Source organism: Rhinopithecus bieti, unplaced genomic scaffold (genome assembly GCF_001698545.2).
Source record: "Rhinopithecus bieti isolate Rb0 unplaced genomic scaffold, ASM169854v2 scaffold_33647, whole genome shotgun sequence".
NCBI classification, from domain to species: domain Eukaryota; kingdom Metazoa; phylum Chordata; class Mammalia; order Primates; family Cercopithecidae; genus Rhinopithecus; species Rhinopithecus bieti.
In genome coordinates, this window is record NW_016814745.1 from 1,496,489 (window position 1) to 1,523,921 (window position 27,433).

General features: G+C 53.8%; 1 protein-coding gene across 2 annotated transcripts in view; it reads left to right on the forward strand.

Moving 5' to 3' along the window:
* The first annotated feature begins 798 nt into the window (after window positions 1–798).
* Window positions 799–27,433, forward strand: part of TKT (transketolase) — a 31,543-nt gene continuing 4,908 nt past the window's right edge. For both annotated transcript variants that reach the window (XM_017851879.1, XM_017851878.1), the window contains exons 1-8: window positions 799–1,070; window positions 14,706–14,823; window positions 15,705–15,818; window positions 16,604–16,701; window positions 21,839–22,030; window positions 23,660–23,778; window positions 25,357–25,550; window positions 26,567–26,731. In XM_017851879.1, the coding sequence (XP_017707368.1) occupies window positions 964–1,070; window positions 14,706–14,823; window positions 15,705–15,818; window positions 16,604–16,701; window positions 21,839–22,030; window positions 23,660–23,778; window positions 25,357–25,550; window positions 26,567–26,731 (1,107 nt within the window). In that variant the 5' untranslated portion in view covers window positions 799–963. The remainder of the gene's footprint in view (window positions 1,071–14,705; window positions 14,824–15,704; window positions 15,819–16,603; window positions 16,702–21,838; window positions 22,031–23,659; window positions 23,779–25,356; window positions 25,551–26,566; window positions 26,732–27,433) is intronic.

Below are 27,433 nucleotides of genomic sequence, written 5' to 3' on the forward strand. Positions count from 1 at the left end.
CCTATGGTCTCAGCTACTTTTGAGGCTGAGGCAGAAGGATCACTTGAGCCCAGGAGGCTGAGACTGCAGGGAGCTGTAATCACTCCACTGCACTCCAGCCTGGGTGACTGTGGGTGACCCAGTCTCAAAGAAAAAACAATTTTTTTTAATTATTAAAAAAAAAAAATAGGGCTGGGTGCGGTGGCTCACGCCTGCAACCCCAACACTTTGGGAGGCCAAGGTGGGAGGATCACCTGAGGTCAGGAGTTCGAGACCAGCCTGACCAACATGGAGAAACCCCATCTCTACTAAAAATACAAAATTAGGCGTGGTGGCCAATGCTTGTAATCCCAGCTACTCGGGAGGCTGAGGCAGGAGAATTGCTTGAACTCGGGAGGCGGAGGTTGTGGTGAGCCGAGATTGCGCCATTGCATTCCAGCCTGGGCAACAAGAGAGAAACTCAGTCTCAAAATAATAGTAAAGTCTTGCAATCTCTTGGGCCTGGGGATGGTCGGCTGGGGTCAAGCCTGGCACCCACCAGCCTTGCGACCTTGATTGCCCTTGCCAAGCCTCAGTTTGTCATCTCTAAAATGGGATTAGCTGTGACAATTCCACAGAGGACTGTGTGGAGGAGGGAGACTGAGAGGCCTTCGAGTCAGGAGCCAAGCCTCGAACCTTGAGTTGTTCGTTGTGTTATTATTGGTGTGTGTGGTTAACTGCTAACCTCACAGCAGCGGCCCAGCGCCTAGCGGGGCAGGGGAGGGGAGCGGGCAGGCGGCCGCCCCAGGCGGGGCGGGGCTGAAGGCCTGGGGTGATCCGAGCCCCGCCTCCTCCCCTGCCCCGCCTCTCCCCTCCCCGCCCCGCCCCGCCCGGCGTCTTAACGGGTCCCCGCCCCGCGCCCGGTCTCAGCAGCTGCCTGTAGCCGCTGTAGCCGCCGCTACCTCTGTGTGTCCGCGTGTGCCCCCGGTCCCCGCCCGCCGCACCATGGAGGGCTACCACAAGCCTGACCAGCAGAAGCTGCAGGCCCTGAAGGACACAGCCAACCGCCTGCGCATCAGCTCCATCCAGGCCACCACGGCGGCGGGCTCTGGGTGAGTGTGCGGCGCCGGCCGGGAGCGCGGCTCGGGCGGGGCGGGGGGCGTCTGCAGCGGCCAGAGTCGCCGCAGGCTCTGGGTCGCGCTGCGCGCTGTCAAGACGAGGAAGGTGGCCCGGGCGCCGTCGGAGGGCGGAGACGCGCGCCTCGCAGGGCCCCGGGCTGCAGGCGGCTTCCGCTGCGTCGCGCTCTCGCCCTACTGCCCGGGCTCGGCCGCGTGGGCCTCTGGTCCTCCGTGCGCCTCAGGCCGGCTCTGCCCCACGCTGTTCGCGGGCCGCGCCGCTGCACGGTGGCGCGGGGGATGGGCTCGCTACTCGCCAAGTCTCCTGTAGGGCGATGCCGGGAAGGCCACCATTATTGCTATTCTAGAGAACGCGGCCCTGTTAACTCTCTCCACCACCTGGCTGTATGGACGCCGCCGGGAGTATTCCCCCTTGCAGATGGGGAAACGGAGGCTCCAAGTTAGCTGCCCAAAGTTACACACAGGGAGATCTGGCATTTGAGCGCCAGCAGTCCGACTCTAGAGAGCCTGTTTTTTAACTCCTCTTGCAGGAGACTCGGGGGCCTGGCCTTCTCCCCACTTCAGACTACGCTCCCCCACCCCTGTCTCCTGCCACCCCTGGGTTGGGTCCGAGTTTGGAGCAGGGAGCTGCTGATACGCCAAGCAGCGGCGGGGCTGACTGGGGAAAGAGGAGAGGAGGATGGTGCACGTGGGTGCAGAACCCTGGCATCCTTTGTAAAAAGGAGGTCTAAGCTTTGACCTGGGGCGGGAGGAGGCGGAGGGGAAAGAGACTGAAGGCTGAGCGCCGGAAGGACGGAGTTCCAGGGCCCTAGCGCCGGCCCTAGTGAAGTCCTGGGGCAGGGCCAGCCACCAGGTTCTGTATCTCCGAGGCAGGAGCTGGCGTGCCCATGCCCCAAGATCCTTCCCGGGCCAGCCCTTTTGGCCCGGAATGTGGACAAAGGCAGTTGCTGATCCCAAGGAGCCTCCTCTTCTGTAGCGGAGACAGGGATAATTAATGAGGGCCACCGTTCATGCAGCTAGAGGTGTCCGTTGGGGGTGGGTGAGGGGGTCAGCCGGTGAATTACTTCAGAGCCTGCTTCCCGCACTGTAATGCGGGGACAGTAATGGTACTTATCACGCTGGGTGGTTTCAAGGACTCCACTGCTGTACTTGGAGGCTGCTGTGAGGCCACAGTGCCAGCAGTGTGCCGGGCTCATGTCAGGGTTGTGAGGGCTGCGTGGTGGATGATTTCCCGGGACCTTCCCAAACAAGCTCTGTGTTTCAGACAGACAAGATTCTGGCTTCTGGCCAGTTTCATTCAGGATATATTATTAAGAAATAAATCTGTTGACCTTTCTGGGTGACTACTTATTCACTCTTTGTGCCTTTAAGACACCCTGTTCTCAGAAAGGATTAGATGTCTTTCGAAAGCCCTTCCCCCACCCACTCCCTTGCACACTTTGGACCTGTTAGTTCTCCTGGGTTTGTATCAGTCTTACCACTTATGTGGGGTATCCCCTGCCTGGGCAGGGGCCTGGCTTACTCTCAGCTCCCCCTTTGCCAGCCTGGCACACGGTAGCTCTGCACACCTTGTGTTGCTTGTTTGGTACTGTTGGACCTGCTACTTTTGGCCGTTTCAGGGGGTCTGAGGTCTAGCTGGAGAGAGGCAGCAATTAGCCAACTAAGTAGTATTGCACATCTGAGCATCTTACAGGGCTAGATAAAACATGCAGATGTTTACAGAGTTCCTGAGCTCCCCAGTAGGTATCTGGTATGACACAGCATGATCATTCGTTGCATCCTGAGAATAACCCTGTGAAATAGATTGTGTTATATTCCCATTTTATAGATGGGGACATAGGCTAGTGTGTTAAGTTATTTGCCCAAGCTGGTAACAGGTGGCCGTTCCATACTGTCTGGTTGGGGCTCATGCTGTCAGGAATGCTTCTGGGCAGGGCATGGTGGTTCATGCCTGTAATCACAGCACTTTGGGAGGTCGAAGTGGGAGGATTGCTGGAGCCCAGGAGTTCCAGATCAACCTGGGCAACACAGTGAAACCCCGTAACTTAAAAAATTTTTTTTTTTTTTTTTAGATGGATTCTTGCTCTATCGCCAGGCTAGAGTGCAGTGGTGCAATCTCGCCTCACTGCAACCTCTGCCTCCTGGGTTCAAGTGATTCTTCTGCCTTAGCCTCCCCAGTAGCTGGGACTACAGGTCCCTGCCACCGCGCTGGCTAATTTTTGTATTTTTAGTGGAGATGGGGTTTCACCATCTTGGCCAGGCTGGTTTCTAACTCCTGACCTCAGCTAATCCACCCAGCTTGGCATCCCAAAGTGCTGGGATTGCGGGCATGAGCCACCACCCCCGGCCAAAATTTTGTTTTTAATTGGCTAGGTGTGGTGATGTGTACCTGTAGTCCCAGCTACATGGGAGGCTGAGGCAGAGGATCGCTTGAGCCCAGGAGGTTGAGGCTGTAGTGAGCCTTGAACATGCCACCACACTTCAATATGGGTGACAGAGTGAGACCCTGTCTCCAAAAAAAAAAGAAAAGCCAAGAAAAGAAAAATAGTTGGGCATGATGTTACATGGTTATAATGCCAGAACTCTGGGAGGCCAAGGCAGGAGGTTCACTTGAGGCCAGGAGTTCAAGACCAGCCTGGGTAACATAGCAAGAACCTGTCTCCAAAAATAAATAATGGTTCAGCCAGGCACAGTGGCTCATGCCTGTAATCCCAGCACTTTGAGAGGCGTAGGCGAGTGGATCACCTGAAGGTCAGGAGATCGAGACCAGCTTGGCCAACATGGTGAAACCCTGTCCCTACTAAAATACAAAAAATTAGCCAGGCATGGTGGGGAGCACCTGTAATCCCAGCTACCCAGGAGCCTGAGGCAGGAGAATCACTTGAACCCGGGAGGCAGAGGTTGCAGTGAGCTGAGATTGCACCATTGCACTCTGACCTGAGCAACATAAGTGAAACTTCTTCTGAAAAAAAAGGAATGTTGGCCGGGCGCGGTGGCTCAAGCCTGTAATCCCAGCACTTTGGGAGGCCGAGACGGGTGGATCACAAGGTCAGGAGATCGAGACCATCCTGGCTAACATGGTGAAACTCCGTCTCTACTAAAAAATACAAAAAAAACTAGCCGGGCGAGGTGGCGGGCGCCTATAGTCCCAGCTACTTGGGAGGCTAAGGCGAGAAAATGGCGTGAACCCAGGAGGCAGCGGAGCTTGCAGTGAGCTGAGATCCGGCCACTGCACTCCAGCCCAGGCGACACAGCGAGACTCCGTCTCAAAAAAAAAAGAAAAGAAAAAAAAGGAATGCCTCTTGGGCAAGTGGTCTGTGCCAGGCTGGAGAATGGTGAAAAAGGTGAAGGGGAAGGCCAGGTACAGCCATGGTGGATATTAGTCAGTTTGAAAGGCACTTGGAGAGAAATAAGATTTACCAATGTAGGGTGCCCCAAAAGAGTGGAGTATCAAGTGGGTCTCCTAGTTCTTTGTTAGACAAAGTCTGATTTCCTCACCGCCTTTACCCCTCCAGAAACATACTGTGGTGACTGAGTTACACCATGTTTACATTGTAATGCCTTGGAGGGAGAAGCTCACTGAACTCAAAAAGTATCCATTTGCAAAAGAAAAAAAGATTATGTAAAATACAGTAACTGTGCGTGTGTATAAGTTTAAAATATGCAAAGGGAAAATTTATTTTTCAGAAGGAAATAACATTGCTATGCAACCCATATTTTGAAACGTGTGTGCCAAGAGTATGTGTGTGTGCACACACAAAAGCTAATCAAGGAAGACTTGAGACACAGGCAGTCTTCTGTTTCTGCTCCCCAGATGTTTATCTTGAGGCCCACTGTTCCCTCACTGCAATGAGGCATAGACTGAAGGCTCAGTCCGGAAGCCCTGGCCCAATCTGGGCTGTAGTCACAGCTAAAGTGACAATTTGTCAGAATGTCCCCTTTTCTGGGGGAGCTCACAGGACTTTGATCCAGTCCTTTTTCTTTTTTCTTTTTTAAAGACAGGGTCTTGCTCTGTCACCCACCAGGTCTGGAGTACAGAGGCACAGCCATGGCTCCCTGCAGTCTTGAACTCCTAGGCTATAGCAATCCTGCCCCATGGGTAGTTGGGACCACAGGCATGTGCTACCATGTCTAGCTTTGGTCCAGTCTTTTGCTGGCCACTAACTGAGACAGGATTCATACGTTCTGTCAGTGAGGACCCAGGCTCGTTTCTCGAGAGCTTTCCCATTCCTGTGCCATCACTGACCCGTGTGCAGTGAATCTCACCAGGCCCGAGAAGCAGGGACACTGGCCTCTGTCAGGAGTTGGGCCTGGAGGTGAAGGGACAGGCCTCACAGAAGGCTCTTGTTGAGGCAGCACCCACAGTGGCCAGAGCTTCTCTAGGGTCATCTCCTTCCATGGGCTGAAGGAATTGTGGCAAGGGTTCAGCTCATCCTGAATTTAAAAAAACAAAACCCCAATGGCCTTGTCAGAAATGACCTGGATGCTGAGGCTGGTGGCAAAGATTTCTCAGTTCTCACTTACCAGGGCCAGATGGTGGTGTTATCCAAACAGTACAAGTGTCATCTGAGGACTCCATCACAGTCAGGCCTGATTCAAAAGGGAAGGTGGTCTCTGCTTTCAACAAGTCCCCCAGGGTTTCTGACCCACAGCTTTGGGGAGGGTAATGTCTGGCCAGGCCTGGCTGGTGGACATAGGAGATGAGTCTAACCCTGGCTCTGTTCCTAGTGGCTGTGCCTTTGTCAGAAAGGCCCTTCCGGCCAGGTGCGGTGGCTCATGCCTGTAATCACAGCATTTTGGAAGGCCAGGGTGGGAGGATTGCTTGAGCCTGGGAGTTCAGGACCAACCTGGGCAACCTAGTGAGACCTCATCTCTACAAAAAAAAGAAAAAGCTGTGCATGTGCCTGTAGTCCCAGCTACTTGGGAGGCTGAGGTGTGAGGATCACTTGAGCCCAGGAGTTCAAGGCTGCAGTGAGCTGTGATCATGGCTCTGCACTCCAGCATGGGCAGCAGCAAAACCCTGGCTCTTAAAGAAACAAAACAAAAAAACCTTTCTATTTCAGGGTCTCAGTTTCCTAGGCTGGAATGCTGTGGCATGATCTCTGCTCACTGCAGCCTCCGCCTCCTGGGCTCAAATGATCCTCTCACCTCAGCCTCCCAAGTAACTGAGACCCCAGGCATGAGCCACCATGTCTTGGCTAATTTTTGTATTTTTTTGTAGAGTTGAGGTTTTGTCATTTTGCCCAGGCTAGTCTCAAACTCCCAGGCTTAAGCAATCCACCTGCCTTGGCTTCCCTAGAGTGCTGGGATTACAGGCCATTTTCTCCATCTTGAAAGGAGAGGTTCATGGATAGGTGGTTTCAAACAGGGTGCCTCAGGAGTGGGGCTGGGGATGGAGTGAGTGGGCTCTGTGGTCCCACTACCCGCTGTTGCTGATTTTACATCCTGGTGCTCTCTGTGCCCTTGAAGTGGCTGGGATTGTATCCCAGTTTACCCAGCTCTGCCATCGGGGTGCTTTGGCTGAAGGCTTGAGGGCCTCCTGGGGTCTCTGGCCCCATGTGACCCCGCCTCTCTGGGCCTGTTTCTCTTTTTGGGCTGCCTCAGGACCCATCCTGGCCCTGACTGAGGCAAGAGCATGGCCGTTGAGATTGCCCCAGCAGCAACATTTCCCCACTCAGTGTGAAGACACTGGCCACCTTGGGGTGGCTTGGTTCTCTGCCGGAGTGACCTCTCCTCTGCAGGGCTGGTGGGCGGTGTTTTAAGAAACTGGAAGTGAAGTACAGCACCTGGTTAGGATCTGGCTGAGACTTTCTCGTGGCTTCATATGGACTCTAACTGATCTCCAACCCCTGCTGTGGCTCTGATCCCTCAACATTCATTGCCTCTTGAGGCAGGCTTGTTGTCACTGTCGCCTAGTTCCACAAAATCAGGAACTCCCTTCTTGCCACAGACCAGTTATCTGCCTTGGGTGCTGGGGACACTCCTAGAGGTCAGGGACCTGCACAGAGCTGGGTCCTCAGGCAGGCTCTGCTCCTGCCCTGAATGGTGAGGCAAGGTAGGGGAGAGAGGATGTGCTGGGAGCTGGGGTGAGCCCACGTGCAGATGGGTGTTGCTCAGAAGTCAGTTGCATTTGTGCACTGGGTGGAATCTCCAAGGACTGCACAGCTGGAAGGGAAGTGTAAGTGTGGACGCCCAAGAGCTTCCTATACTGAGCTCTCCTAGCACCTTTTTCTTCCATTTATTTATTTGTTTGTTTGACAGTCTCGCTCTGTCACCCAGGCTGGAGTGCAGTGGGGCGGCAATCTTGGCTCACTGCAACCTCCACCTCCAAGGTTCAAGCAATTCTCCTGCCTCACTCTCCCAGGCAGCTGGGATTACAGGTGTATGCCACCACCACCCAGCTAATTTTTGCATTTTTAGTAGGGATGGGGTTTCACCATGTTGGCCAGGCTGGTCTCGAATTCCTGACCTCAGGTAATCCTCCTGCTAGCCTTGGCCTCCCAAAGTGTTGGGATTACAGGTGTGAGCCACCGCTCCAGGCCCTTTCTCTTTTAAAAACAAATTTTTAGGCCAGGTGTGATGGCTCACGCCTGTAATCCCAGCACTTTGGGAGGCCAAGGTGGGTGGATCATTTGAGGTCAAGAGTTCGAGACCAGCCTGGCCAACATGGTGAAACCCTGTCTCTACTACAAATACAAAAAAATGAGTCAGGCATGGTAGCAGGCACCTGTAATCCCAGCTACTCGAGAGGCTGAGTCACGAGAATCACTTGAACCCGGGAGGCGGAGGTTGCAGTGAGCCAAGATTGCACCACTACACTCTAGCCTGGGTGACAGAGTGAGAACTTGTCTCATAAATAAATAAATATATATATAAATAAATATAAAAACAAATTTTTAGCAGCTTGATTAAGGTATAACTGGCGTATCGTAACATTGTAAGTGATTTTAATGAATTTGCAGAGATTTACTACAAAAATTTACCACATCTCTTAAAAGATCTCTTCTGGACATTTGCTGTCACTCCCCATTTCCACCCCCAGTCCTGGGCAACCACTAATCTAATTCTCTGTCTCTAAATTTAGCTCTTCTAGACATTTCATGTAAATGCAATTATACAGAATGAGTTCTTTTGGGTCTGGCCTCTTAGCATAATTTTTAGAGGGTCATCCATGTTGTAACATGAATCAGTACTTAGTTCCTTTTTTGGGGGGTGGGGGGCAGGATCTCCACTGTGTCCCCAAGCTGGAGTGCAATGGCTCAGTCATGGCACACTGCAGCCTCGACCTCCCGGGATCAAGCAGTCTTCCAACCTCAGTCTCCTGAGTAGCTAGCTGGGAGGCACTCACCACCATACATAGCTAATTTTTAAAATTACCTGTAGAGACAGGGTATGTTGCTGAGCCTGGTCTCAAATTCTGGGCTCAAGTCATCTTCCTGCCTCTGCCTCTCAAAGTGCTGGAATTACAGGCATGAGCCACCACGCCCAGCCCTTCATTTGTTTTTATGGCTGAATATTCTGTTGTGTGGACATACTACATTTTGTTTATCCATTCACCAGTTTTTTCTTAGCATTTTGCTCTTATCCTAGCTCTGCTGCTGGCAGGCTGTGTGACTTTAGGCAAGTCACTTACTTTCTGTGGACCTTAGTTCTAATATTTACCGAGCAATTGCTAATTTCTATGCACGGTCACGGTGCCATGTTCTGTACACGCACACTACATCATTCAGTCAGATTCTTCTTTTACCTCAGTTTGATAGTGAGGAAACTGAGGCTCAGAGAGGTTACAGCCCCAGGGTGACTAGGATATATCATGTATTCATTTGTGCACTCAGTTTGTCCCTGGTACTCTTCAAGCCTACGAAAGTGAAAGGCCCAAAGCTCTGTCCTCAAGGAGCTTGTATTGCAGTAGGGTAGACAGGCAATAATCACCTGATGTCAGGTGGCAAGCATGAGTGAGGGGAAGAAGAGCTATTTTAGATAGTGTGGTCAGGGAAGGCTTCTTGGAGGAGGTGACATGGGGCAGAGATCTGAAGAAACAATCTGAGGTCTGGAGCTAGAGGTTCCTTCTGGGCAGAAGCCAGCTCAGGTAGTTCAGGACACAGGAAGAACAAGAACTGCTTCTGATGTTCAGTTCCAGCCTGACATCCTGGGATTCTTTCCTGAGTTGTGTGTGTGTGTGTGTGTGTGTGTGTGTGTGTGTGTTTCTTTTGAGGTGGAGTCTGTTGCCCAGGCTGGAGTACGGTGGTGTGATCTCGGCTCTCTGCAGCCTCTGCCTCCCAGGTTCAAGCAACTCTCCTGCCTTAGCCTCCCGAGTAAAGTAGTAGCTGGGACTAGTGGCCCCCACCACCACACCCAGCTAATTTTTGTATTTTTGTAGAGACAGGGTTTTGCCATGTTGGCCAGGCCAGTCTTGAACTCCTGACCTCAGGTGCCTCAGGTGAGCCACAGCCCCTGGCCTCTTCTAAATTTTTTTTTTTTTTTTGCGACTGAGTTTCACTCTTGTCTCCCAGGCTGGAGTGCAATGGTGAGATCTCTGCTCACTGCAACCTTTGCCTCCCAGGTTCAAGTGATTCTCCTGCCTCATTCTCCCGAGTAGCTGGGATTACAGGCACCCACCACCATGTCCAGCTAATTATTGTATTTTTAGCAGAGATGGGGTTTCACCATGTTGGCCAAGCTGGTCTTGCTCCTGACCTCAGGTGATCCACCTGCCTCGGTCTCCCAAAGTGCTGGGATTATAGGCATGAGCCACCTGAATTTTTTTTTTTTTTAAAAAGAAGTATATGCATAGAAAATAAGATAAATGATGTACTCCTGTCATAAATAATGAACCTGTGTGTAGCTACTCCCAGGATTAAGAACTAGTACATTATAGTGATTTTTGGAACTACAGTGGATCCCTCCCTCCTCATCTTCCCTTCCCCTGAGAAAGAACTATACCCTGAATTTTTTATCATTCTATTGTTTCCTTTTTTTTTTTTTTTTTTTTGGGAGATGGAGTTTTGCTCTTGTTGTCCAGACTGGAGTGCAATGGCACCATCTCAGCTCACTGCAATCTCCGCCTCCTGGGTTCAAATGATTCTCCTGTCTCAGCCTCCCAAGTAGCTGGGATTACAGGCATGCGCCACCATGCCTGGCTAATTTTTTTTTTTTGGTAGAGATGGGGATTTCTCCATGTTGGTCAGGCTGGTCTCAAACTCCCGACCTTAGGTGATCCGCCCGCCTCGGCTCCCAAAGTGCTGGGGTTACAGGCTTGAGCCACTGCACCTGGCCTGTTTTCCTTGTAGTATATACAAAAAGACTTGTACATAAATCAATATGGTCTTCTTTGTTAAACAGATCCTTCTGCACTGTGCTTTTTTCACACTATATTTGGAGAGAATATTGATACTGGATTTGTGAAGTATAACTCACTCATTCTTACTGCTGTATAGTATCGCATTATATTAATATACTCCAGTTAACCCTGTCTATTGATAGACACATGAATAAGTTCCAGGTCTTGCAATTGCAAACAATGCGGGGCAGCCCTGTTTGTGTTTCCTTTGTTTTTTTGTTTTTTCTTTTTCTGAGATGGAGTCTCACTCTGTCACCAAGTCTGGAGTGCAATGACACGATGTTGGTTCACTGCAACCTCCGCCTCCTGGATTCAAGTGATTCTCCTGCCTCAGCTTCCCAAGTAGCTGGGATTACAGGTGCCTGCCACCACACCCGGCTAATTTTTGTATTATTAGTAGGTACGGGGTTTCATCATGTTGGCCAGGCTGGTCTCGAACTGCTGACCTTAGTTGATCTGCCCACCTCAGCCTCCCAGAGCACTGGGATTATAGGCGTGAACCACTGTCCCCGGCCTGTATGTGTTTACTCATGTGTGTAGATTTCACGGTACGTTCCTACTGGTGAAGTTGCTAGGAGTTAAGGAGTGTGCATCTTTGGCCTTCGGCTACTGATCTGGTTTATTTTTAATTCTTAAAAGATTGCTTAGGTTCTTTATTTCTTCTTGAGTCAGTTTTGGTAAATTATTGTCATTATTATTATTATTTTTTAGACAGAGTTATGCTCTGTTGCCCAGGCTGGAGTGCAGTGGCGTGATCTTGGCTCATTGCAACCCACACCTCCCAGGTTCAAGCTACTCTCCTGCCTCAGCCTCCTGAGTAGCTGGGATTACAGGCATGCGCCACCACACCTGGCTAATTTTTGTATTTTTAGTAGAGACAGGGTTTCACCATGTTGGCAGGGCTGGTCTTGAGCCACTGACCTCAGGTGATCTGCCTGCCTTGGCCTCCCAAAGTGCTGGAATTACAGGTGTGAGCCACCGCGCCCAACCTGACATCCATTATCTCTTGAAGGAGCCCAGCTGAAGGGTGAGGGAGCCTCTCTGGCCTTTTCTTGCATAGAAACCTGTGAGCAGGTGGAGTGAGCACTAAAGTGATGAGAGAGATTCTCCTGGCCAAGGGACATCTGGAAGAATATGTGTTGTCCTGGAGGGGAGTGGAGAGGGGGCTTTTGTTTTTTGTTTTTTTGAGACTAAGTTTTACTCTTGTTGCCCAGGCTGGAGTGCAATGGTGCAATCCCAGCTCACTGCAACCTCTGCTTCCCGGGTTCAAGTGATTCTCCTGCCTCAGCCTCCCGAGTAGCTGGGATTACAGGCATCCACCACCACGCCTGGCTAATTTTTTGGTATTTTTAGTAGAAATGGGGTTTTACCATATTGTCCAGGCTGGTCTTGAACTCCTGACCTCAGGTGATCTTCCCGCCTTGACCTCCCAAAGTGCTGGGATTAAAGGCGTGAGCCACCGTGCCCAGCCGAGAGGGGGCTTTAAGAGACTTTCTTTGGGCCTGGCTCTAAGCTTGCCACACCACCTTCACAGGTTGAACTAATTGGGGTTGTAAGTGGACTATTTTGGTCAAGGCAGGGTTTGTTAGTTTTGTTTTGAACAAACTGTCAAGTGTGCTTGTTAGCCCTGTTTATCACAGAGGCGGGGTATACAGTAAGTACCCTGTATCCCCTGCATCATGCTCCTCACCCCATCTGTCGCCAGTGTTCACCCAGAGTTGTCATACACAGCACCATGGGATGGGGCGTCCGCCTGCAGTTGTGCAGGCAGTCTGGAATGGCAGGAAAAACTCTGGCCCTGAGGAGGCCACAGGCTTAAATGTACGCCTTTGGCCCCAAAGGCCCTCTAGTAAGTTGAGCTTGAAAGTAACTGTGTCCTGTGTGCTCTGTGCTTTACAGTGTGCAGAGCCCGGTCTCAATCCTTGGTTTATTTCTCCCCCCTTGCCTGCATGTGGCCAGCAGGTGTAGGGGGTGTCACCATCCCTGCCTGTAGATAAGAGCTGCAGGTGCTGAGAAGCGTTAGCACCTGGTGCCCCAATGGGTGGTGGTGGCGGCTGCTAGAGACCTGGGTACTGTGCGTGCCTTATCTCCCTGTATCTCCCAGACACTCTCCCAGGTGAAGAAGCTGAGCCCCAGGTTGACGAAGCACTTGCTCAAGTCACGAAGCCCAAGTGGCACAGCTCACCTCCCCAAACCAGGACGCTCTGCCAAGGGAGAGCCCCAAAAGCTCTGGGGAGGAGTGTGGGGAAACCTGGCTCCTGAGCATTCTTCTTTTGTGTGTGTTTACTTGGTAGAAGTGAAGAGAGTGGCCACAGAAGGCTGGATGCAGCCTTTGGAGGGAGTGAAAGGCTGCAGGCCTAGCAAGGAAGGCTTAAGATCAGCTGCAGGTTCTACTTCTCACCATTGGTCACCTCGCGGCTGACCTTCCTCTCGTCACGTCTCCTCTATCTGGGCGTGGGTGTGCCTCTGCCATGTGCAGAAAGAGCCTGTGCCACACCATTTCTCCCTGGAACCCCTTCCTGGTGGCCAGAGGGACTGTCACCCTGGGGTGTCGAGATGGACGGGGCAGGTGGAGCCCTGCACTTACCATCCTCCTTCCTCCCTGCAACAGTTTGGCCCAGTGTCCATCCACATCCTTCTCCCACCAAGGCTCCTTCCTGATGGGACCATGGCTTTAGAAACAGGGTCCCTCAGGGCCGGGGCTGCCCTTGGAGGTGGGAAGGACGAGAGGTCAGCCTGACTGGGGTGGCCTCTGGTTGAAGCTGGCACTGGGAGCGTGGGATTAGGGTCCCTGCCAGGCAGAAAAGGGTTTCTCATTTACCATGTCCTCACCTCCCTCTTTCAGGTGTAGTGTCTTTTCCCATGACCGGGAGTTCATAGAAATAGTTAAGTATAAGATGATTGTGTGCGAGAATGTTGGTACTAAACCAGCATGGACAGTTTTCTGGATTTCTCTACTACTAACTTGTCTGCACTGAGCGTGACTCACCCCTAACCTGGTGGGAGCGCTGACTGGAGGGGCGGGAGGCTGGTGGTGTGAGCTACAGATGGTGCATGTGCCCTTGGGCTTGGCATGGGGGTGTGTCTTCGTGTGAAGGGCCTCTGGGAGCAGCGAGAGGGCTGCGCTGAGCTGCATGTGGAGAGGCTCTCCCGGGAGGCCTGTGCCCGGAGGCTGAACTGTTAACAAAGCCCTAGGACCAGAGGGCTTCAGGGCTGACCAGGACCTGCAGTGCTTCCCAGCAGGAAGTGCAGCCTCTAGCCCCTTTCCCAGGCAGGGGGCTGGATTGTGGATTATTCACATGGGTCCCAAGAGACCTGAATGAGTCCCATCTCTAAGATGTGATTTTTGCACTTTCTATTGCTCAGCAGCTGCTCAGTGATTAATCATGAGTCTAAAAAGCCAAGGGGACTCCATGGACCCAACACTCCCAGGCTGGAAGGCAGGTTCTTGCTTTTCAGCCCCACCTCAGCCCCTGTCCATAGGCAGAAGGGGTTTTTATTAATACATGATTATAGCCGTGTAGATGAGATTGTGTGCCTTGCTCTGAAAATTCTGCACAAAAGCCTGTTTCCTAGTTGCTACACAGCCCTCAAACTGCCCATTTCTAAAGCTTTCAAGTAGCCCAGCTGATGCAATTGGAAAGCCCAAGGCCCAATTTTTCAGGCTACCACACCTGGTGTGTGGAGGCTGCTGGGAGGTCTGTGGTAACTCCATGAGCCTCAGTCCCTTCCTCCCTGCTCCATGGCTGAGAGGGCAGGGTGCCCTTCACAAGTGGGCAGGGTCCGAGCAGCCCCGTCGGGATGTGGGGTCAGTTGTAGGAGTGCTGGCGCCCCTCAGCTGCTGAATCATTAGACTCCTGGGGACCACTAGGTGGGAGCTAGGCCCTACCCGACAGCAGCTGCCCGCCGCCGCGGTGCTATTCTTGGGCTGCGTCTTCTGTGCTGGATCTCTCCTGGGCCCCTCCTTCCTTCTTACTCAAGTCCAACCCCAGATATTTTCAGTTGCCATGATTCTGAGGATCTGGTGCCCCTGGGAAGGTACAACAGTCCCCAGCACCCCCACCAGCTGGCCCAGGCCCCAAGCTGCCAGCAGTGGCTTTCTTGAGACCCTGTGTCACCCTCCCAGGGAACAAGAGCACATGGCTGTCTGATAAGCCAGGCCTGTGTGACTCCTCAGGACATGCACCCCCCAGGTCCCTATACAGCTGAGCATGATAGCTCAGGAGTGCACGGCCATGATGCGTGTGTCTGTCTTCTCTCCTGGGCCACAGCCACCCCACGTCATGCTGCAGCGCCGCAGAGATCATGGCTGTCCTCTTTTTCCACACCATGCGCTACAAGTCCCAGGACCCCCGGAACCCACACAATGACCGCTTTGTGCTCTCCAAGGTAAGAGCCCAGCTGCCCACCGCCAGCCACACCTTGCCTGGGACTAGGGTCACATGGGCTCTGGAATGGTGAGTGGTCTCTGAGGAGGTCTGGCTGGGCCCACCTCTCCCAGGTGCCTTCTCCCTGCTCGTCCTGGCCCCTCCCTCAGTGTCCTGCTCTGCTGACCCAGCTGGCTAAGGAATACAGGACTGAATTGATGGGTTGCTCTGCCATGGAGCCCAGGTACATGAACAACGCTTTAACCCAAAGAAATGGAGTAGGGAACTACGGGAACATCTGTTGTGTGTTCTGCCCAGTCTGGGTGTTGACAGGCAGGACTGGCATCTTAGTCTGGGTTGTGACTCCCTGCCTGCTCTTTCTGTGTTGTGCCAGCGCTCCTGAGGCCACGGCTTGCCCCCCTCAGGGGTAGTGGTATGCTGTAGCGCGTTTTGGATGGGGACCCCCCTGACCTGCCCCTTCTGGGTGGAATCACAGCCACAGACCCCTGAAATCCACCTGTGCTCAGGCCTGCCTCTGTGGCGTCTGGTCTCTCAGGGCAGGCTTTAGAGCTTAGAAGTCTGTCCAAGTTGTTCCCATGCCAGAAACCAGGGATTAGGGCAGCCGGCTGCCTGCTGGGGTTTTGGCTTTGTCCAGCCTCACAGCTGTGCCCCCTGCACCTGTCTTAGTGCCTGCCCAGCCTTGGCAGTGGGAACTTTGGGCTGAAAACCAAGAGGCTGAAGAGGGCTGAAAGGACAGAAGTGGCCTTCACTTGCTTCCTCCCCTGAAATGGATGCTGCAGTTGGCCGACTCAGCCAGGCCCCAGGGGGTCAGTGTGCAGTAGGCACAGCCCCAAGTAGAACCGCTCCCTACCTGACCTCACCCCACTGTCCATCTCCCGGCAGGGCCATGCAGCTCCCATCCTGTACGCGGTCTGGGCTGAAGCTGGCTTCCTGCCCGAGGCGGAGCTGCTGAACCTGAGGAAGATCAGCTCCGACTTGGACGGGCACCCGGTCCCTGTAAGTGCTCCTGCCAGAGCCTCTCATGCCTCTGCCTCCGCTTTCTGTTTCCCAGACATGCAGGACCGGGGCAGAGGGTGCCCACTGAGAAGCCAAAGGTATTGAAAGGCGGAGGAGGGCACTGAGACGAGGAAGGAACGAAGCAGGTGTTTTGGGGGCACGTATTCACCCCAAGCTGGTGCCAAAGGGGAAGGCCTTCTGAGGCCTCAGCCAGGGTGTTCTGGGATGACTTCAGGGAGGTCCTCTCCCCACGCTTCCCTTCTGTGCTGGGCCTCCTTGGCTAGGTAGCTACAGCTTGGGAAGAAAAGGGACTCTCTTCTAAGGGGGTGGCTCTAGGATGCTGGTGACGCCCTGGGGAAGGAACCCGGTTTGTTCCTTGGGGTACCAACTAGCATCCCTGCAAATGTTAAGACTTCATGGATTACCACAAAAACTGTCATGTGGTCTGAGTCCCCACAAAGGCCACATATTCTATGTCAATTTTTTCATGATTCCCTCTCCCAGCCCTTTGTGAAGTGGGTGATATGGGAACTGAGGCTCACAGAGGTTCAGCCCCCGACCTGAGGCCTAAGGCCACATAGCTGACTAGTGGGCAGGGCTGGAATTTGAACCTACAACTATAATTAGTTCATTAGGAGAAGAAGTCACATGCTGGATAGAGGCTGCCCTGGGGCGTGACCTGCAGGGAAGGGGCTCGCTGGGCTGGGTGGGAGTGTGGCTCCCGGGGCGGGTGAGACCAGGATCCCTTCTCCTCTCAGATTAACTGTGGTCTTCTGTTATGACAGAAACAAGCTTTCACCGACGTGGCCACTGGCTCCCTGGGCCAGGGCCTCGGGGCCGCTTGTGGGATGGCTTACACCGGCAAATACTTCGACAAGGCCAGGTAACACGCCTACTCCCCACCCCCACCCTGGGTGGTTTTGGGGAGTGGTCCTTGGGTGACCCACCTTTCACCGCCGCCCCCAGACTCTTCCTCTTTCCTGGCTAGGGCAGAGTCATACATACGTGTGGCCTCTTTTGCTCTTTAAACATCTGCTATGGCTGGTGCCGTGACCGGCCCCCTTTACCAATGAGGAAACACTCAGGAGTTAAGGGACCTGCCCTGGGTCAGCAGTGACTGGCAGGGCTGGGTTTGCACAGAGTGCATGCTCCCAATCATGTGCTCTTCAGCCAGAGTGCTTAGGCTGAGGACTTGCTGTTTTGCCCCCAGCCCTGTGCCCAGACCCCAGAAGTCTCAGAAAGACCTACCCCCAGGCCCCTGTCTGACTAGGCACCAGGAGCCTGGGCCTGAGCCACTTGCCTTTATCTTGGTAAAGGGGAGGGTTGTATGTTCTGGGGGGTTCTGGGATACCTGTAAGCCACCCCCTGTCAGCAGGGAAGAAACAAACATTTGAGAGATTGAGCCTCCAGAGGGTGGGTGGTGAGCCTGACCAGAAAGGTGCTGCTCCAGCACCCACCGGGTGATTGGTAGGAGCAGCCCCCCGTGGCCCCCAAGGAAGGTTCTAGCCATAGGTTAGTCTGTGACGGTCAGATATGGCCTGTGGGGGGTGAGGTTGTAAACTGTTAAGAATAAAGTCTGGCTGAGGGAAGGATTGCTTGAGGCCAAGAGTTCAAGACCAGCCTGGGCAACAGAGCAAGACTCTCTCTACAAAAAATGCAAAACTTAGCCAGGTATGGTGGTACACACCTGTAGTCCCGGCTACATGGGAGGCTGAGGTGGGAGGATCACTTGAGCCTAGGGCTTCAAGGTTATAGCTATCCATGATTGAGCCACTGCATCCCAGCCTAGGCTATAGAGTGAGACTCTGCCTCTTTAAAAAAAAAAAAATTTTTTTTTTTTTAAAAGAATAATCACTGTATTTCATGCTGCTGATAAAGACATACCCGAGTCAGGGAAGAAAAGGAGGTTTGATGGAGTTAAGTTTCACATGGCTAGGGAGGCCTCACAATCATGGTGGAAGGCAAGGAGGAGCAAATCACATCTTAAGTGGATGGCAGCAGGCAAAGAGAGAGCTTGTGCAGGGAAACTCCCGTTTTTAAAACCATCAGATCTCGTGAGACTTATTCACCATCACAAGAACAGCATGGGAAAGACCTGTCCCTGTGATTCAGTTAACTCCCACTGGGCCCTCCCACAACCCGTGGGCATTACGGGAGCTACAAGATTTGGATGGGGACCCAGAGTCTAACCATGTCAATCACTCATCAGAAGGGTTCCTTTGCCCTTTGGGGCCTAGGCCCTTTGCTTAGTGCTCATGTGCTGTATTGGGTTCCACCTTTAAAAACCCCCTATGAGTTGGGTAGTGGTGTGAGAACTGTGACCCATCTTACAGGTGAGGAAGCTGAGGCAAGATGCTGGCCTAGGCCATCCAGTCAGTGGTGGAAGTACCCAGAGTCAGTATTCAGCATTCCCAGGCTGCTCTCGGAGTGGCTGAGGGCACCACAGGAGCTGGGGGAGTCCTGTGGGCGGGAAGCCTCCTGGAAGAGGAAGGCCAGTGGGGCCAGCCCACTGGGTGGGAGAAGGGCCCAGCTCTGCAGCTGGTGGCGTCTCTACTGCCCTGTCCTCCACCCCTGCAGCAGAGGCGCCATGCCGGGGCTGTTGTGGAGCTGGCAGGCAAGTAGGGTTTGGGATGACTGTGGGTCCTTGAAGGACAGGAGGCTGCAGGGAGCACCTTCTTTGTGCAGGCCTTTCCCCAGGACTGGCTCTCCAAGGAGGCCTCACAGTCCCTTCCAGACCCCCTCAGGCCAGTGTCACCTGACCACAGTTTTCTTTTAGTCCCTGGCTGAGCCTTGGGGCAGGCTTGGCTACACCCAGAAATGATTCACCGTGAAGTGAAGAGAGAGAGACACACAAAGAATGGGATGCATGTTTAAGAGCATTTTATTTGGCAGAGAACCAGAGATGTGAGTTAATTATTCCCTACAGTTGCTGGAAATAATTCCCTGTGAAGGGACATTTCCTGACCCTAACATAATGGAACAAGTCAGTGTAGGGAGAAGGAGTTTAGCTGGGTTCCCAGAAGCCAGGGTGGCTTGGGGCCAGGATTGGCTAGAGCCTAGGCCCCAGACTGTACCTGGGGAAAGGGGCCAGGGCATCCAGGGATTATCATGTTAGGCCAGGCACCCAGATTGTGTCTTGATAGAGCAAATTGGCCTCCGCCCTGCCCTCCTGTTTAAAACGTACAGAATGGTATTCAGAAATGAACGTTTTCCTTATTTTTTTATTTTTATTTTTTCTGAGATGGAGTCTCACTCTGTCATCCAGGTTGGAGTGCAGTGGTGCGATCTCGGCCCACTGCAACCTCCGCATCCTGGGTTCAAGCGATTCTCCTCCTGCCTCAGCCTCCCGAGTAGCTGGGACTATAGGTGCATACCACCACGCCCAGCAATTTTTTGTATTTTTGGTAGAGATGGGCTTTCACCATGTTAGCCAGGATGGCCTCAATCTCCTGACCTCGTGATCCCCTCGCCTCGGCCTCCCAAAGTACTGGGATTACAGGTGTGAGCCATTGTGCCCGACCAGAGTTTTCCTTATTCTTAACACACTGTCTCCCACCCCCAATTTAAATCTAGTGATGTATTTTTTCCATGTTATCATGAAAAAAGCTTACATATCTGTAATCCCAGTGTGTGTGTGTGTAATATAAAACCTAGTATTGCACTTTAAACCAAGCCTTCTATCATGAGCATTTTCTCATGACATTAACAGTGGAGAGCTGGTTTTTGTTTTGTTTTGTTTTGATATGGAGTCTTGCTTGTCGCCCAGGCTGGAGTGCAGTGGTACCATCTTAGCTTACTGCAACCTCCACCTCCTAGGTTCAAGTGATTCTCCTGCCTCAGCTTCCCGAGTAGCTGGGATTACAGGCTCTAACCACCACACTCAGCTAATTTTTATGTATTTAGTAGAGACAGGGTTTCACCATGTTGGCCAAGCTGGCCTCAAACTCCTGACCTCAGGACATCCGCCCACTTCAGCCTCCCAGAGTGCTGGGATTACAGGCATGAGCCACTGCGCCCATCCTGAGAGCTGGTTTTAACGATCACGTAATGTTCTGTTTTATGGAGATGCTATGATCCATCTAGCCAGTCCTCTGTTGTTGGACATGTAAGGTAGTTTCCAAATCGTTCTGCAACAAATGTCAATCTTCTGTTTAGGGTCCCCTCTCTTCAAATTAGTTCATGAATGGATGTTTGGAGCCCCCCCACCCCTAACTCTTAACAGCTCAGGCAATACCAAGTCTCAGGGTTAGCCCAGGCTCTTGTAGGCCCCTTCCCTGTTCACAACCTCTTCCTTGGCATCTCCTTGGGACCTCAGCACACCCGCTGACCTGAGCCCAATGGCCCTGTAGGGCTTAGCCTTGTCCCTAGTCTCGAAGTCCAAAGCTGTGCTGGGCCTCCAGTGCTAGCCTGGGTTTGGCTTCCCTGGAGGTGGGTGTGGGCTTGGGGTGGGAGCCAGTTGGCTTCCCTGGAATCCCTTTCTGGGAAGTCAAGTTCCCTGCAGGCCTCTCTGGCTCAGCCTCATCGTGTGGCCCCTTTCTGGAGCTGCTGTACCAGACCAGAGCCCCTTCAGGGTCTCTGGGCCCCCTCAAAACCTACAGGGGAAAGAGGAGGCGAGGCTGGGACAGGATAGGGCCTCTGAAGTGTGGGCCTGAGGCTTTGTCCCTCTGGCCATGGTACCCCACAGGGGGACCACCTCCTGTAGTGGAAGCCATAGAAGAGCAGCACGAGGCAGGGGAGGCTGCAGGGAGCGCTCCCGGCCTGCTGGCACGTGGAAGTGCTGAGTCATGCTGACAGCTCCGTGGCTGGCTGTCCCAGCCTCTTCCGGCTGCCCCTGCCTTCACCCTGCAGCAGGGAGGCCTGGAGGCTTGGACTGCTGAGCATGCAGCCGGGTTGAGGGCCTTTTCCTGTAGTAGCAGGAGGGCAGCCATGTCCCCTCTGAGCCCAACCAGGCACCAGCCTCATTTCCTGGGGCTACACAGCTAGACACTGGGCAGGGTAAGGGGAGGTCCCCAAGTCCCACCACTCCTCACCCTACGTGCATGCCTACACTGCAAGGAGTGGACAGTCTAGGCTATAGTCAGACCTGTGTTTGAATCCTAGATCAGCAACTTCCTGACAGCACGACCTTCAAACAAGTTCTGTGTCTATTGCTGCCGTCCCTCTGCTACCCACATCCCCTCATATCTCCCAGGCTGGGCTCAGAGTCCCTGAACTGGTCTCCCTTCCTCTAGCCTCACCCCCTCGCCCACCCTCCCCTGGGGCCCGGGAAAGTTCTGTTTGCTGGGTAATTTATCCCAAGTTCAATGTTCTTTTTAACATGTCTCACTGTCTTGAAAAGATCATGGTTGCCTGTGTTGAAGGGAGGAGAGGGCCCCGGTGGTAGAGACAGGGCCAGGCCCAGCTTCAATCTTGGGGTCAAGAGCCAGTCTTGGAAGCTTGGGGAGAGCCTGTCCCATGAAGCACCTGGTCCTCAAGGGCCCTCCATGCTCCAGCCTCCGCCTGAGCCCTCTTGCTCCAGGGTGTTGCCTAGAGTGCCTCAGGCCTCCCCGGCCCAGCTCCCTCCTCCAGGCAGAAGCAGAGCTTGGTTCCCAAGGTTCCCCTTTCCCACTGGCCCACCCAGCCAGTCCCAAGGCCTCCTCCAACCTCTGGTTCACAGCGGGGTCCGTCCCCTGCAGCAGGTGGCTCAAGCCTCTTCACCCACTCTTCCTCACTTTCCTCTCGTTCCAACAACCCCTGTTTTTCTTGATTTTGTTAGCCAGATCCCTGTTGTCCTAGACCTCTGTTTCTTAACAATCAGTACTTCTTCCTGAGCTCCTGACGGCTTCCTTCTTGGGGTGTGGCTTGTGGTGGGCTGCAGGGACCTGGTGACACTGTTGCCCCTTGAGTGTAAATGCCGTCTGTTCTGCGTATCCATGCATGGCTGCTCCTTTACCCAGAGTGCAGGCTCCTTGAATGGATGGGGGTGGGAGCCAGCTGGGTCCAGGTGAAAGGGACTGGCCTGATTCACTTTCTGTCCACAGTTACCGAGTCTATTGCTTGCTGGGAGACGGGGAACTGTCAGAGGGCTCCGTATGGGAGGCCATGGCCTTTGCCAGCATCTATAAGCTGGACAACCTCGTGGCCATTCTAGACATCAATCGCCTGGGCCAGAGTGACCCAGCCCCGCTGCAGCACCAGATGGACATCTACCAGAAGCGGTGCGAGGCCTTCGGGTACGTACAAGGCTGTGGCCTGAGTGTGATCACAGCTTTGCAGGTGCAGGAGCTGAAGCTGGGACCTTAAGCCCCATCTAAAGGTCCCTTTCTTTAGCATTTGACTCACAATTTCAAACTGTAGGCATTTGGACTTAGTGACTCAGGCTACCACCGTGGATATGTGGGCCAGGCCCAGTTTTAAGTGAATTTCCTTGTTTCCGTGGTTATGGCATGGTGGTTCTCAGAGCTTCCACACACCATCTCACATTGACTCACTTTGTTCTTGAGGAAGGAAGGTTCTTGAGGGATGGGGCCTCACTCGGTAAAGCTAAAGGACATATAGCTGCGGAGAGGTTTGAACCTCAGTTTGGTGGCCACATCCCGTGCCCAGCTCCAGCCAGCCTGGGGAGGAGGAACAGGCTCCTGGTGAAATGGGAGAGAGGGTTTCCAGATGCCTCCCTTCGTCCTTGATTGGTTACACATTCAGGGTCAAAGGGCACAAAGCAGGGAGGTCAGTCTGCATGGGTGTCAGCCAGAGGGGTCCTACCTCAAAGCCTCCACCTGTGTCCGCAAACACAAGCTGCTCTGCACAGGGGCCCAGCATTGGCTGAGGAGGCTGTGGAGGGGAGGGAACAGGACAGGTGCTGTGCAAGGCTTTGGGACTCAGGTCAAGCCTCCAGGGCTGCGTTTTGCAGATGAGCCCGTGCCTGTGACTACACTAAGTAACAGGATGCTTGGGGTTACCTTGCAGTAGCACAGCAGACGCAGGCCTGTGTTCCCTGACTGACCGACCTCAGGAAGGGAGAGGAGGAAGGGAGGAAATAATCTCTGTTGGACAGACGAGAAACCTGAGCCACAGGGTCCTCAGGCCACATCGATCTGGGGACTCAGAGTACAACCCAGCAGCACCCCTAGGACCTGTGTCCATAAACTTGTGATTCAAGCCAGATTGCTGAAGTCCTGGCTCTACTGCTAACTTGCTTTGTGGCGTGGGTCAAGTTACTCCACTTTCAGTGTCTCAGCTCATTGTAAAATGGGGCCAACTCAGCACCCAGACATGGCCTGGTGAGGCTTCAATGGGCAGTGCTTGGCATGGCACTCAGTTTCAGCGGTGCTATTTTTATTATTATTATGCCAAAAAGAGTCCCCAAAAGGATAGCTTTTCAAGAGAAAGCCTGCTCTGCCCCGGTTCCTTCCTGTATATTTGACAACATGGTTCATTTCAAAAGTTTCCAGCACCACATCCAGCATCTATGATCAATGTGTTCCCCCAAATAAAAATTGGGCCAAAAAAATTCATCAAGAATCTAATAGCAGACAGATTCCAAATCCAGTGTGCTGACCCCAGAACAGCTTTCAGTAGGAAATGAGCGGATCAGGAATGGAAGAGACAATAAAGGAACTGAGCTCTGGATTACTTAGGAAGAAGAAGAAAACCTGTTCAGAGGCAAACAAAAGGAGTAAAAATAATGTGAAAAAGAAAAGGATTAAAAAACACAAACTGGAAACCAGAATGTTGCAAGCTTTCTACTACTCCAGCTGAGGCCGCAGTTGTGGGGTGGAGCCAAGGCAGACCTTTCCCTGGGAGGCTCCTCAGTGCTGTGGCCCCTGGGAATTGCCCCTCACTCTCTGCTCCCCCATCCCCAGTTGGCACGCTATCATCGTGGATGGACACAGCGTGGAGGAGCTGTGCAAGGCCTTTGGCCAGGCCAAGCACCAGCCAACAGCCATCATTGCCAAGACCTTCAAGGGCCGAGGGATAACGGGTCAGTATGCATGAGCCGCCTTCCCCACCTTCACCCCTGTCCCGGACCCTGTGACTACGTAGCTCTGACCCTCACATCCAGGGAAACACTAGCTCTTGCTGCACACTGATTGCACCAGGCTCCAGGGAAGGGGAGCGGGAGACGCTATGACTCAGTGACCCCCCCCCCCCCCCCCCGTGGCTAAGCCAGGATTTGAACTCGGATCTGTCTGGCCTCTGCCAGTGGGGGCATGTACAGGCAGGAGGAGAGGAGGGACTTGGAGGGTATGTGGGTGAGAGGAAGGTCATGGAGTGAGGCAGCCCCCGTGCCCCACCCTGACTGGTGCCTTTCAGAGCCGCAGCGCTGTACACTCTGCCAGCTGCAACCACATGCTCCAGCTGAAGAGCCAACACAGAGCTGGGCAGGGCCTGGAGAGACCTGTTCCCTCCAGGTGGTGAGTGGGGTGCGCCTCAAGCAATGGCAGGCTCTGAACAAGGCCTGTGTGGGCTGAGAACCTTGAGGGGTTTGGAACCTGGCTTCTGCCCCAGGCCAGAGAATGAGACAGGCGTAAGTCACTCCTTGGCACCCAGGTGTGGGCTTCAGATTCCTAGGCCTGGGATGGCCCTCACCCATTTTAAAGATGGGAAAATGAGGCTACAAGTGGTCAGGGACTTGCCCCGGGACAGAGGAAGTCTGTGGCACGAGGGGGGCTGATTCCCTCACAGATGCCCCTGGCTGTCCACTTGCCTGCTCTCGGGGGTTGTGGCTTGTTCTGCCCGTGTAGACTCAGGTATATGAGGACGTTCTGAGTGGGGGTTTGGCGGTGCTGGGTGGTGTCTGGGAGGAGGTGGATGTCGAGGATAGGGCTCTGGGATATTGTCATGGCTTTGGTGCTGCTGCCTGGCACTGCCCTCAGGTGTTAATAATACTGGGCAGGTTCTGGACCACTTGCAGCTTCTGGGGGGCTGCTGGGTGCTGAGAGGTCAGTCTGTTCTTCGCTCTGGCCAGACTCTAGTGACTACTGAGGTGACCTCCAGGGAGAGGGATATTCAGCCTTGCTGGCCCCACACAATAAGGCGCCATGGGTGGGCAAGCCTGGGTGCTTGGAGACCCCTCTGCTGCTCACAGATGCATCGGGTGACCCTGGAAGCCTTGTTCTGGCCTTGGGTTCCCCTTCTGATGGCCAGGGTCCCTTCCAACCCAGTCGACAAACTGAGTATTTCTGCAGCAGACACCACCTCTGTGTGACCCTGTGGGTAGAGTTGCGGGGAGGAAGAGAAGGGACACATTGGTGAAGGGATGGGGCAGCAGGCCCAGAAACACACACCTGCCCACGTCTGGCCCCTCCTTTCCCGCTCAGCTGCGAGTTCCGGGAGGACCAGGCAGTAGACAGTGAGTGGTGGGCGCACGGGAGTCTATCCTATTCACTGCGACCCTCCTTTCCTGGCCCCCGTGCCTGGCTGGGCTCCTCCTGTCTGGGATGATGCCATTCCTCCCTTGCCCTCGGCAGGTGGAGGGCCAGGCTCCTGGGGCAGCCTCCTGGCCCTCTGGGAGCTTCTGTCTTACACATTCCTCTGTCCTCCCATGTTGGGCTTGCAGGGGTAGAAGATAAGGAGTCTTGGCATGGGAAGCCCCTCCCCAAAAACATGGCTGAGCAGATCATCCAGGAGATCTACAGCCAGATCCAGAGCAAAAAGAAGATCCTGGCAACCCCCCCACAGGAGGACGCCCCCTCAGTGGACATTGCCAATATCCGCATGCCCAGCTTGCCCAGCTACAAAGTTGGGGACAAGGTACAAAGTGGGGCCCTTTTCTATGGACCTGTAGTTCTCAGGTTCCCCAAGGCTGTGGCCCGGATGTGCCTTCTGGAGGGCTGGGAAAGGGAGGAGAGCGACTCATTTAGGACAAGGAGTGATTCCTCAGGTGTTCCTGTCACTTCTCTCAGCAGGACAGACAGCTCTGGAGTTGACCTGCAGAGGCTCAGACAGGGCAAGGGAGTTGTCCACTTAGCAAACTTAGCAAGCTACTGACAGAACTGGGATCAAAGCCAAGGACTCACTCCCAAGTCCTTGCATTGCTGGTCCACGAGGGACCCTTGGCCTGAGCAAGGCTAGGCAGAGCTGTCCTGCTCCAGGTTTCTGTCCCAAGGGAACCCATCCATGCAGCCTGTGCCTGGCCTTGACTCCCAAGCCTTCTGTGTTTCCGTGCAAAGTGGAATAGGTTCATAGACCTGGTGCAGCAGGCTGGAGGTTGGGGCTGGTGGGTGTCTTCTGTAGCTTATACCTTTCACAGCCAGGCTAGGGGCAGGGGGCGCTCCAGGGGCTCCCAGACATTGACCGTACTCGTTGGCAACCTTTCAGCAGTTCAAAGTCTCCACAGGACCTTGTGCTCTTGGGCTTCTGTTATTGGCCCCGTTTTGTTTTTTTTGAGATGGAGTCTCGCTCTGTCGCCCAGGCTGGAGTGCAGTGGCACGATCTAGTCTCACTGCAAGCTCCGCCTCCCGGGTTCACGCCATTCTCCTGCCTCAGCCTCCCAGGTAGCTGGGACTACAGGCGCCCGCCACCTTGCCCAGCTAGTTTTTTGTATTTTTTAGTAGAGACGGGATTTCAGCATGTTAGCCAGGATGGTCTCGATCTCCTAACCTTGTGATCCGCTCGTCTTGGCCTCCCAACGTGCTGGGATTACAGGCTTGAGCCACCACACCCGGCCTTTGGCCCCGTTTTAATCCTCCTCTAAAAGCAGGGCGCCAGGCCGCAGGCGTGCACACACCCTCAGGGGGTCCAGAGGCTTCCCACTCTCTTCCTCACAGATAGCCACCCGCAAGGCCTACGGGCAGGCACTGGCCAAGCTGGGCCATGCCAGTGACCGCATCATCGCCCTGGATGGAGACACCAAAAATTCCACCTTCTCGGAGATCTTCAAAAAGGAGCACCCGGACCGCTTCATCGAGTGCTACATTGCTGAGCAGAACATGGTGGGTGCTGGGGTCGGCTGGCAGGGACAGGTCCACCCAAGGCTGAAGGCTGTGGTCTGAGGGGTGCGGGGCAACCATTTTGGCAGGGCCAGGTGCCTGCTGTGGGCCAGCCCAGGGAGACTATAAGAAAAGCCAGGACCCAGCATTAACCCCTGACCTTGAGTAGCCACAGTTTGGGAGGTTCTGCCGAGGTGCAAATGTCCTGGACAAGTGTGCACGTGGGGGAACCGAATGGGACTGCAGGTGCTCTCAGGAGGAGCTGCGTGCAGGCCAGGCCTGGTGGTGAATGGGGTCTCTTCCAGGTGGAGAGCAGGCCCGGCCAGTAGGTGGGGCCGTGATGGGTATAGCAGCCCGAGTCTGTTGAGCGCATGTAATGTACACGGCTCTGGGCCCTGCCACCCTGAGGGATGCAGAGATGAGGGAACTCTGGGCCCCTGACATGTTCCTATCTGGGGAAGCAGCCCCTTGTCAGGAACTGAGGTTGTGAAGTAAGGAACAATGTTTTGTCCACTTTTTCAAAAAATCTCCTCATGGTGGTCCAGGAGCCCAGCCTGGCTTGCAGGCCCCTAGAGACAGGGAGCTTCGTCTCTCTGGAGGGCACTCGCATCTCCAGAGTTCTTCCAACTGGACCTGAAATTATCTCTGGTTTCCAGAGACTGCTCTGCAGGGTGTGGGGCTGGGGAGGCCTCAGGTACTGGGGAA